Source organism: Labeo rohita, chromosome 23, assembly GCF_022985175.1.
Source record: "Labeo rohita strain BAU-BD-2019 chromosome 23, IGBB_LRoh.1.0, whole genome shotgun sequence".
Lineage (NCBI taxonomy): Eukaryota > Metazoa > Chordata > Actinopteri > Cypriniformes > Cyprinidae > Labeo > Labeo rohita.
The window spans coordinates 7,648,327-7,659,739 of NC_066891.1; the positions used below are offsets into that span (position 1 = coordinate 7,648,327).

The 11,413-nt window shown below is 36.2% G+C and overlaps 1 protein-coding gene across 5 annotated transcripts in view; it reads right to left on the reverse strand.

Moving 5' to 3' along the window:
* hoxc10a (homeobox C10a) overlaps nt 1-5,850 on the reverse strand; it is a 59,881-nt gene extending 54,031 nt beyond the window's left edge. For 3 of the 5 annotated variants that reach the window (XM_051095912.1, XM_051095916.1, XM_051095915.1), the window contains exons 1-2: nt 5,030-5,850; nt 1,972-3,265 (exon numbers count right to left, since the gene is read on the reverse strand). In XM_051095912.1, the coding sequence (XP_050951869.1) occupies nt 2,988-3,265; nt 5,030-5,768 (1,017 nt within the window). In that variant the 5' untranslated portion in view covers nt 5,769-5,850 and the 3' untranslated portion in view covers nt 1,972-2,987. The remainder of the gene's footprint in view (nt 1-1,971; nt 3,266-5,029) is intronic. The other 2 variants (XM_051095913.1, XM_051095917.1) reach the window with 2 other exon arrangements.
* Nucleotides 5,851-11,413: the final 5,563 nt, after the last annotated feature.

Sequence of the window (11,413 nt, forward strand, 5' to 3'; positions counted from 1 at the left end):
ACAAAATGTACAAAGGCACTGTAACTATAACCTAAAAATATTATACCTTAACATATCTCCTTATTAATAAATGTAATAAATGTACAACTTATAAATTAGTACATTTAATTTATTAATCAATGTAAAAATTACTGCAGATTTTAGAATGATTTTAAATTCTGAGTGTAGACTACAGAAAAAAATCCCCGTATATATAATTATATAAAGTGTTACATGTCGACATTATGTTGATACACATAATAATAATAATAATACATAGCGTAAACATACATTAGGTTACACTAACGATTTTTTAAGGTCTGATAAGGCAGAAAAATCTCTGTAAAGCAGACCATACAGGTTCACTGTTTATAGTGTACAGAAGCTACAGGTCAAACATTGTCTGCCATGGATACTAGCTACAGTAAGTCTGTTGTGGCACAGCTTTTAATATCCTTTTGCATGTGCTGTTACTACCATCCACTTCTACTGCTCATGTTACTGTTATGTAAATATAATCAGTGTTTAAACGACCTTTTGCAAATGCAGTTTTGCTGTTTGATCCAGGCCGTTTACAGATTTAAAAACAATGTGTGGTTGGCACACATTTGATTGAAAAGTAGCGTAGCCCTTCAAAGCAAATATGAAGAGTTTTATTTTGTATTTGTTAGATCAGGTTTCTACGAGTACAACATCAAAGCTAGACAACATCAAATTTCTAAAGGTGTCAAGTCTCAAACACACGCAAACGCATATGGAATTGGAATTGACTATGTGAAAAGTGTGTGTGTGTGTGTGTGTGCATATACATACATATAATATATATATATATATATATATATATATATATATATATATATATATCCAAAAAAAAAATGTCCCTGTTCTAGTAGCCGTCCGTCAGTCCATCATTTTTCTGTTTCTTTCTAGAGACTGCAATTTCTTGCTACTACCTCAGTCACTATCATTTCTAATGTTAAAAAAAAGTGGCTAAAACACCTTTGGTCATAGCTTGGAATAAAAGAATGAGCCATAATAAGGAACGGGCTAAGTTTGCCCCATGATGTTAACAGTCCTTTCTCCCTCTGAGAGTCTAAATTCTCTTTTACAGCCCGACACATAAAGGCGAGCAAAGGAGAAAAAGAGCCCGCTGTGGCTATAATCGTTCAGTTCATTTACAATGCCATTTGCGGAAACTTCATTGCACAGGGTGTAATTTAACGGCAATTGTCGCCCTTGATGAAGACGAACTGACGTAATCAAGGCAGTTTCTTGTTGTCGAGCCAGGAAGCCAATCCCAACAACATGAAACTACCTAAACCACGCACCAGCCGCGCGTAACGGCGTTATCCACAGGAGGAGACAAACAACAACAACTCTGCACAGATAAGTAAGGATTTTATTCCATTCCTCGAAGCCTCAAGCGTTAATTTAATCAAACATCGTGTGTGATAGTTCTAGTATGCCTGAAAGGCCATAGCTTTGGGTAGTGACACCAAAATGAGCACCAAGTGATAACTCTATCAACCAGTAATGCTATTTCTAACACAGAATAACACAAAACATGTCTACAATTCAGAGAGACACTATGACAAATTAGTAGCATGCAAATGAGTATAGACCTTCAGCAAGAACTAGACTGTCAGAAGAGTTTCCTGTGGCTTTTTCATATCAGGAAAATTATTAATTTAAAAATAAAATTGTAGTAAAAAAAATATAATAATTGTCCTTTAGAGGGACTGCAAATAGATGAAATTTATTTATAGCACATAACGTTAGTATAGACCGCCACAACTTTAACTTGTGCTTGGAAGATGGGGCGCAATTACCACAACAGCACTCTCTTATCAACAACTGTCAGAAGCAAAGAGCAAAGTCCACATCTCAAGAAATCGTTCAAATCAAAGCTGTTATCCATGTAAGCGCTTGAGGGTATTCAAAATAGCCTCCCTCGAGCTCAATCGATAAAAAATAAGGAAAACGTTATCCTACCTTGAACGTCCGGCTCACGGTCTGATTAACGTAACTTATAGGATCCACTCATTCATTCGCCGCCGCTGTAGGTCTTTGATTCTTCCGTGTCCAGTCCATCGTATCATAGCATTCCATTACTCCATAATGAAAGGTTCCTGGTTCCAAAACAGCCAGGCAGACCGCAGAGCGCGTCAGTGAGGCCAGCACATTGCAGTTCCGAGTATGTGAATTAGCCCTCCTCCACTCACCTTTTAATGCATCTTTACTGCAGCAGCACATTATATTTGCAGATCATAAAATCCACCCCCAGCGCTTTCCAGGACCGTCATGACATTACAATTTTATGACCTTGACTTACTGTGGTCACCTGGATAATATTTAAATCAACGTTATGGGTCTCCCACTCATACTGAAAGTGCTAGGCACTTTCTCCTTCTGCCTCTCTTCTCTATCTTCACCCAAAATTTCTCTGTCAACAAAATACAGGAGAAAATATGCAAGGGGAAGGACATACCAGGACATTATATTTTCCCACCCCCCGTTTTATTTATCAGCCTCTCGAGTTAAACATCAAATTGACAAATACACGTCAAAGAACAAAGCATGCAAAATACAGAGCGCGCATTGTAGGGACAAGCGCACTGACAGCAAACAAACTAATCTAAGACATCGAATAGACATCTCGTTCATATTCTGAGTAAGGTTTTTTAAAATTACAAATCTGCCACGAATATTTGCACCAAGCATCCTTTTCTTACGCTACTGGCATATTTACAATTATTATTCTGGTCTGTTCAACAAAATCATAAATTAGTCTCGAATGTAAACTAAATGTTTGCAGGATGTTCCAGTCCCTTTGCATTAAAAGTCATGGGCCAGTGCTTTGCTATTTTGTATTTGTGTGTGCGTGAGTCTGTGAATGCAAAAGGAGAAATTATCAAAAAAGGGAGATTAAAAAATAGAGAGGGGCTGAACGTGGGAAACGCGAGAGAGCATGTATTTTCTTTTTTTCTTCCTTTGTCTGTCTTAAGCGCTCAGTTGAAGCTATAGCCTGTTAGCTCTCGGACGCGACTTTCTCTGTTGAGCTTCTTTAGCTTCATCCTTCTGTTTTGGAACCAGATCTTGACCTGTCTGTCTGTGAGGTTGATACTCTTGCTGATCTCCAGACGGCGCTCTCGAGTCAAGTACATGTTGAACAAGAACTCCTTTTCCAGCTCAAGTGTCTGATGCTTTGTGTAAGGACATCTCTTCTTTCGTCCACTTTTCGCTTTTAGCCAGTTCCCCGTTGTTTTTTCCAATTTAGACTCATCTGCTGAAGTAAACGAGAGAGAGAAAGATAGAAAAAAACTGTTATACCGCAGAATGATTGCAAGATAATAAAACTGACTGTGACGCTACAAATGCTCGCTTGGCTGCATTATTTAGTTTCTTCCCTACAAAATATTAATATCTTTTGTTCTTCAGAATAAACATTATGCTGAATTTATTGGACTCAATTTATTGGAGTCTACCGTCTATAATCTAACGGTTTAATTTAAAATGGCCTTGTTCTTAGCAATATCTAACCTCTGCAGTGATGCCGATTCCCCCATTTTCCTCATTTAAAATATCTGATATTTTCTTTTATGCTTTTTAAAATTGTATGCATGTATCATTGTACATTTTTAACATTTTCGTCCAATTTCACAATTTTAATTGTGTTATTTTAGTCTCTATAGGTCATCGGCCTGCAATTACTTTTATTCGACACGTCAGCTACCAAAACAACAAAAAACAAAGAGTTTTTACTATTTTCCTTACTTTTTTTTTAACTATTTACTATTTTTACTATTGATATACTATGCAAATAACAAAAAGGCATATAAAATTTCCTTTCATTTTTTTGTCTGATTTATAATGTTAAATTAAACTAAAAGACTTTAAACAAAAGGCGCAACTATTTCATATGAAACAACTTTAAGTGTATTACTGCATATTTCAGAACATTTTCATACTTACCTAACATATTAATAACGGCAGTTAAACAAATATGAATGATACATAAAACACATAATTTAAGTACTTGTGTAAGCATAACAGAGCTTAGTAAGCTAAATAAAGATATGTATCAGTTACACATTTATTAAACCACAGGTATTTACTTAAATATTTTAGGACCACAAATTGATTTCAAATTGATTTTATAAGATTTGAATGAAATGGTTTACTGACATTTCCTAACGACGCATTACAAAAACAATATTACAAAATAAGCTCAAAAATGCCCAATTAATGAAATGTTTTACATAATTTTAAACAAACTTAATTTATTTAAACGGCAATTGTTTTTTCGTTTAATGTCTACAAAATTTTATACAAAAAAAATTACCAATACCATCAAGAAATTATGTAAACTAATGGAATTTCTAATTCTTAATTTACACCTGTATGAAAAAAAAAAAATGACAAAATACTTTGAATCACATACATATCGTGGCATTTGTGCGGAGGATGCGGTGAAAACGTCATTTTCATTTCCCTATACTAGTGTGGGTATAACTGAATGTGCCTGTAAACAACCAGCTGGAGTGCAATAAAAAATCTAATTTAATATAATTTAACGGATTCGGGTGTGCTATTTTATTTTGTTATGCTTGCCTGGATGTGTAAGAGCGCACTTTAACACTGCGTGTTAATCCTGGAGTGATCCTGTTTATATCAATGCCACGACCCATTTTTATTTTTGTAACGGTGTTAAACGCTGTTTCTATTTTAAGTACACATGATATTGTTTGATTGACTGCTGTTCCGTAAAAAACAAAAAACAAAAAAAACAAAACAAAACAAAACAAAAAAAACCCAGACGAACAGCCCATGTGGGCCTGTAAATAAGACATGGTTATGATGCACACAGGGCCTGAACAGTAGTCAGTGCAACAAGCTAAAAGGTCTTCTATTTTGACGTGCAACTTGGTTGTCATTTCACATAGAAGGGAGCGCGCTGTTTGTGTGTGTGTGTGTGTGTGTGTGTGTGTGTGTGTTTGTGCGTGTGGTGGAGAGAGAGAGAGAGAGAGAGAGATAAGGAATTAGTTATCACCTTTCAATTCGCATTCGGAATCATCAGTACAACTGTCTGTTTTTGAAACACTCTCCTCTTTTCTAGTCTGTCTCTGATCCATGTCGTCTTCCTGGTTATTCCCTCCCTTGTCTTCTGGGTCCTGCCTTGCTTTGCTGCTTTTGACATAGGAATCTGCTGCTAGTGCCTCAACAGGCGTGGATATTCTGGGTATTGGGTTAAAGTCCGAGCCGAACTCATCTCCGTGGTGGCCCCTTTCACTGGCGTACACCTGGCTCCGTCGGAAATAATCGGGGGTGGAGACGGCGCTTTGATTCGGATGGCTGTTATTGTCTCCCAGACGGATGTAGGTGGATTTCTCAGCGGACTCCTTAGCGCTGTCGATATCGGGCTGGTAAAGACAAGGAATCGCTTCCTCTTTCACATTGCTGGCTGGAAACGAGCATGGGTGCAAAGGCTGGGCAACAGGTTGTGAGCCTCTGTAAGTTTTAGAGCCTGCGATCCAAGTGTCCCGCTGCGACAGGTAATGTGAGTGCTGGTAACTGCTGAGATGCATCCCACTCGGTTGCAGATCATCCCGTTTGGAGAGAGGGGTACCAACAATACCAAAACTACCCATCATGGAGCAACCATATTCTGCAGACGTTTGCATATACATTCCAGAGTTAGTGGAATAGCTCTCACCTCTGTAAGGAGATGTTCCTCCCACCAGCGAGTCCATCAGGAATGTGTTGGCTGCCACGTTGTTCGGGCATGACATTTTGCTACTTGCCGTGTTTTGCTTTTGATTCAAAACAACCTCCTTTATGCCGAAGTGGATAAGGACAGTAGGACGCTGACATCTTTTGGGGGGGCGAAAAATATCAGCAACATAATTATGGATTCAAGGCGCTTTGTCATGTGATTTTCAGACCAATAGGGTTTTGAAAGTGGCCTTGATGCGCCAGACCGTCTTGACGTCACTGGGGTCAAGTTGTTGAATTTATGCAGTACAGCATGGAGCAATGGCGCCATCTAGCCGATTTGTTCGGACAAGGAATCCAACAACAGAACAAAGAACAATCGGTGTCTTCAGTTATACAGTTACGTGGCTTATGCGTCTGCAAAAGAAAGAGAGAGGCAAGTAAATTAAACACTTCATGAAAATTAAAGACAAATATGACAAAGTTTGTCAAAATAAAGAATGCCTAAAACAATACACTTTTATAAGAGTAAACGTAGGCTGTTTTCAAAGTGGACATGCAGTTTTATGGAATAGGGACGATGTTGACACGTTCTGTCTATTTTTTGTCTGTCAAAACACACTATTTAATTTTAGTTTTAGTTAATGTAGTTCTATTGCAAATTCCGTTAGGTGGATTAATTGCAAGTGTTAATATTACATATTAAGTTATAAATGGGTGCTTTGCTTTCTTTTTTCTCTGTAAAATGAGATTATTATTTATTATGCTTTTCCCATCTTTTTCTGTGTAATAAATTGACGTCTTGGATTTTTAAAATATATATGAAAAACACTTAAGACGAAGAAGGTTTATTTGGTATCTCCGAACTGAAGCAATAGCTTAATTTGTATTGTTAATTGTACAGAAATTATCAAGAACGACATACATTGAGTTGTAGTCGCAGTGTTTTTGATAATTAGAACTTCGACGGTAAATGAAAACTTTAAAATAATTCAGAGTGAATAACGTGCAATTGTGTATTTCAGAAATGTTCTTTTCTTTGTTGTTAGAGTTTTATTTGTGAGTATTAAGTAAGTATGTTGAATTTTATTATATATTTTGATTATACAATATATATATTATTCCATTTAGAATAATTTCCACAAGAAAGTTTTCGTCAAACGGGTTTAATTTATTTTTCTGGTTCCTACGATATTTCCTTGTAATAAATATATACACGCTCAACAAAAATATGGTTTTCAATTTTAGTACAGATTTCAAAATAGTGAAAAGGTTAAAAAAAAAAAACAAACAAACAAACAAAAAAAAAAAGATAAACATTTCTTCTTCTACAATTCATTATTGTGCCGTTTTACCAAGCTGCATCGAATTAGCTAGAGGAATGACTATACACAATGTACTGGGTGGAAAAAGACGTATAGCTTACGTTCTTCATGTACTATGTTTGGGTCATTTTTGCTTACTATAATTTATCTAATTTGTATTTGAATTTTTGTATTACCCCTTGGACTTGAATGATCTTTTCTGTGTTTGATGGCCAGTGCATTTCTCAGCGAGGTCAGAGCCTGTGACCCAGCTTAAGACATGGGGGATTGTTGTGATTGGTCTGTTCTCTTGTCTATCACTCAGCCAAACAAATACATTTTCCTTACAGAATATAAATATAGACTTTGAGGTTTATACCTCACCCACACTTTTCTTATTCAGTACGTTGTATGATCTGTTATGTACGCCATATATATTTTAGAACGTTTTATTGTACATTTTTATTATTACATGCACACGCTAACAATATTCATTATTCAATATGTTGAATATATGTATTTCTCACATATATTCATTTATTCATTTATACAGACACACACACGCATTTTTTCTATATACTGTTTGGATGGAAAGAGATTCTTTTAAAAATCTGTAGTGTGTAACGAAATACCGTAGAATTGCATAGTATATATAAAAGTATATCAGGTCAATGTTTAATATGAACCAGAAATTTTAAAAACAAAAATGCTTAAGCGTCTTAATGAATTACAGGTAATACTCTCCACTCCCAATGGCGCAGTGCCTTGCTGATTCCAGATGTGAGTACAATGAAAACGTATTTCAGAAGATGTTTGCATATTTAAATTGCAGTAAACATTGTTCACTGTAATGTGTTCTATACGTCTACAAACAACGAGAAAGTGCCCAAATGAAAACATTAAAACTGTCTGTACATTATGTATTATGGATGAACGTATTCTTCGAATGTAATGTTTTTTTAGTGTTGCAGCGAAAGTACGTTCTTGAACAAATTCTTGTGCATGTATTATTAACGTGTATTTTCTTACGTTTGAATTAAAGGCTAATATCTCATTGTCTCTTAATATTAATAAAAAGCGTGTTATTAACTGTTCTTTTGTTTCTTATTTCAAAGCATTTTCTTTCTATAGGATGAAAACAATAACAAATCAAAACCGCAACAAACTAAACTAAAAACAAACTGACTCAATCTTACCCTGTTTGAATTACTTATTTCTTTGTTTGTTCGTGTGCATGCCGAAAAGAAAACATGGAAAGGCTCTAAGTATTTTTAAAAGTAGGTTATATTACTCAAACATTCTCTTCTCTTCAAGTAAAGTTTGTGATACTATTAAAAGTCGACATGCAGCTGTTACTGTTAAACAGAGAAAGCTAATTCCATTTTAACAGGGGGATCAAAGATCTATTACACAGAATATTGAATTGCACCACATTCATGTTAATTGTACAAAACAAGAAAGTGTGTAGCCTGTAAAACATGAAAATTAAATAAATCAAAATTAGGAATACCACCTTTTTTATTATGTATATTTATATTCTAATCTTTTACATGAATTTTATATTTGTTTTTTCTCGGTAGATGTTTTCCCTGCAAAGATATGTTTTTTTTTTTTAAAACAGGTATTGAATTCTGATCATTTTTAAAGGTCGTTACATGTAAACTGTGATGTAAACTGTGCTAAAATTGCATTTAAAAGAATAAAGAAAAGTCGTCAAAACGACTTTGAAAAGTGAAACACAAGACGCCCAGTTTAACCGCGCAGGCCTCTACGTAAGTCTGTTGGCTTTGAAACGAGTAAAAACAGGGCAGGGGGATTCGATGGGTATTCAGTGCCTTTTTGGGAACTTAAACCACCATAAAACATATTTCCAATTTAAAGCGACCCGCTTTTTAACCGTTTCCCCTCACCAAACAGGCGTCCACCCGCAGAGGTCTATGGAAATTTATGGTTGATGCATGTAACGTTTTAAAGACATTTATAAATCAGAGAGTGGTAATCGCAAAGCACATCAGCATTATATTAAATTTTAATATTACGAAAGACCATACAAATGACTAGTGGGCACCAGTGGCGATTGTATTTACAGCTTTTCATCACATACAGGAGTGCGGAAGTAAGTATAAGCGTACGAAGAGTGTTAATAGGCTCTGTCCAAAGTCCGCAACTGTACAGCATGAAATACAAACAGCAATGAACAACACCGAATCTTTCAGACCACACACACTGGAAACTGTATATGTGTTGTCACTTTTAACATTCCAACATTTTATAAAATCTGATGGGGTGAAAAAAAAAACAAAAAAAACAACAACCATGTGTCTGATTTGTATTTTTACGTTATTGGAACTGTGAGAATTATTTGCCGAATGGGACAATTTTAAGCCTAATAGAAAATATTATACTCTTGACGTTCTTTTGATATTTTGAATGCAAATATATTAGATTAATATTATAAATCTTGTTTTAACAGATATTACGAAAAATGTTCTATTGAATTATGGTGACTTATATGTAAAAATTCAGGTTGTATTTACATCCAAGTCCACAGTCTTTATGCTGACGCCTCTGAAGCCTCCGCCATTTTCCTTGTTGGCAGCTAAGTGCTCATTCGAAAGTGTTCCATTGCGCCTTTCCTTTCCGTTTTGCAAATAATACTATAGCCTATTCTTATACCCGGAATAAATACGATAGCCACATAATGAAAAACGTCTCACAACAAACGAACAACCAAACAGTTTGTTTAGGAAAGCCTCATTTATGAATCAAATCAACCCCACGGCAAAAAATGCAGATTTTATGGCCATTGTTCATAAGCCTACGCGATGATTGCTTTGGTTTGGTGGCGATAGTATCTCCGGCGTTTGATAGGTGGACGTTCCAAGTTCCTGCTCCTCAGTGTGACGACGCAAGAGAGAGGAATTCAGCAAATTAACTACGTCACTGAGCCAGGGCCAAGGTTGGTGGGTGTGACAAGAAGACAAGCCTTCCAGCCTTGATCCCTACGCCCCCCTTCGCCACCCCACCCGCCATTTCTCTTCCACAGTTCTACAAGCAAAGATCAGTGGCAATGAATCCGCTGCACTAACACATCTCTCTCTCTCTTTCTTTCTCACACACACATACGTAACAAGTCTCTACAATCGGAATTTACAAAAGAACGCCCGTGTTGTTTTAATACAGTTAACTGTGTTAAATCCCAGCAATAAATCAGTACACTAATTCAGCGCGCAAGGACCTCCCCTCCGTTTTCTATTCACGTTCGAGCATCAATGCATATATACTCCGATCTTTGTTTTAAATCTGTCAGAAATCTATTTCCTGTTACCCGGGAAAAGTCACAACCAAGCAGGCTTAAATGGTCAAGAACATGCCAAAATGTCATAAAATATTTCATGCATGAAAATATTACATTTTACAGAGACAATAAAGTGCATTTAATGGGAGTGCTAAAACGGGAAAAGTTACCTGCTGTAGTTTAATGCGAGAGGTCAAAGTGTTGCTTCTTAGGCATTCCTTGGTCCTTTCCCACTTGCGCTGATTGGTTCTGTTCTGTTCACCACGTTTCCTGACAAAAGGGGCTCCTTGATTCCGCTTTATTGCAATAGGTTAAAGGTGAAGGCCTTGACATTATTGAAGTTCAAAGACAACTTTTAATTATATCTTTTACTTCATACGCATAAGTGCCAACAGCACACTTGCACGCCTTATGAGCCCACATGTTGTGACAAAATGTAGCGTGATCACATTTAAAACTGCACATGGGGACAACATGCAATACCCCCACCCCTGTGAGCATACACCGCAAAATAAATATCTCACTTCTGTTCTGTTTGTCTCTCAGAATGCAAGATGCGCGCATCTCCGCTTCTTCTGAAAAGAGGATTCCATGTGAACGGACTACACTCGGCAACATCATTGGTTTCTTGCACCTATAGGCAATAAGTGTTCAATTTTTTAATTGTCTCAGTTTTTGTCCAAGCAGCCGGACTTTCTTGTTTACTATTTACTGCGGAAGTGAACACCATTCCCCTCAAACAGACGGTGCAATTAAGTCGGAAAAAAAGGCAATTTAGGGCCCTGACTTTATTGCAGTGTCTAGACTACAAGAGTGGCGATTCCATTTAGAAGGTACTAAAAGACGTTATCGAAATGCTCTCTAAATATTTGACGTGTCTTATGCATCCATTTCTTGGACATTATTATAATTTTTATTTCTTGTTTTGATAAAGCTATTAATCAAAACTACTGACAAATATTTTTATTTGACATTTCTTAGGCTAAATTCTTTCAACACAGATCTAAATATTAAACATATTTATTAGTCAGTTTTCATTGCAAAACAGCAATAGCTTAATATTGATAAGACTTGAACTATCGTGTAAAAGGGAGACGACGAATGGAGAGAGATGGAGCAA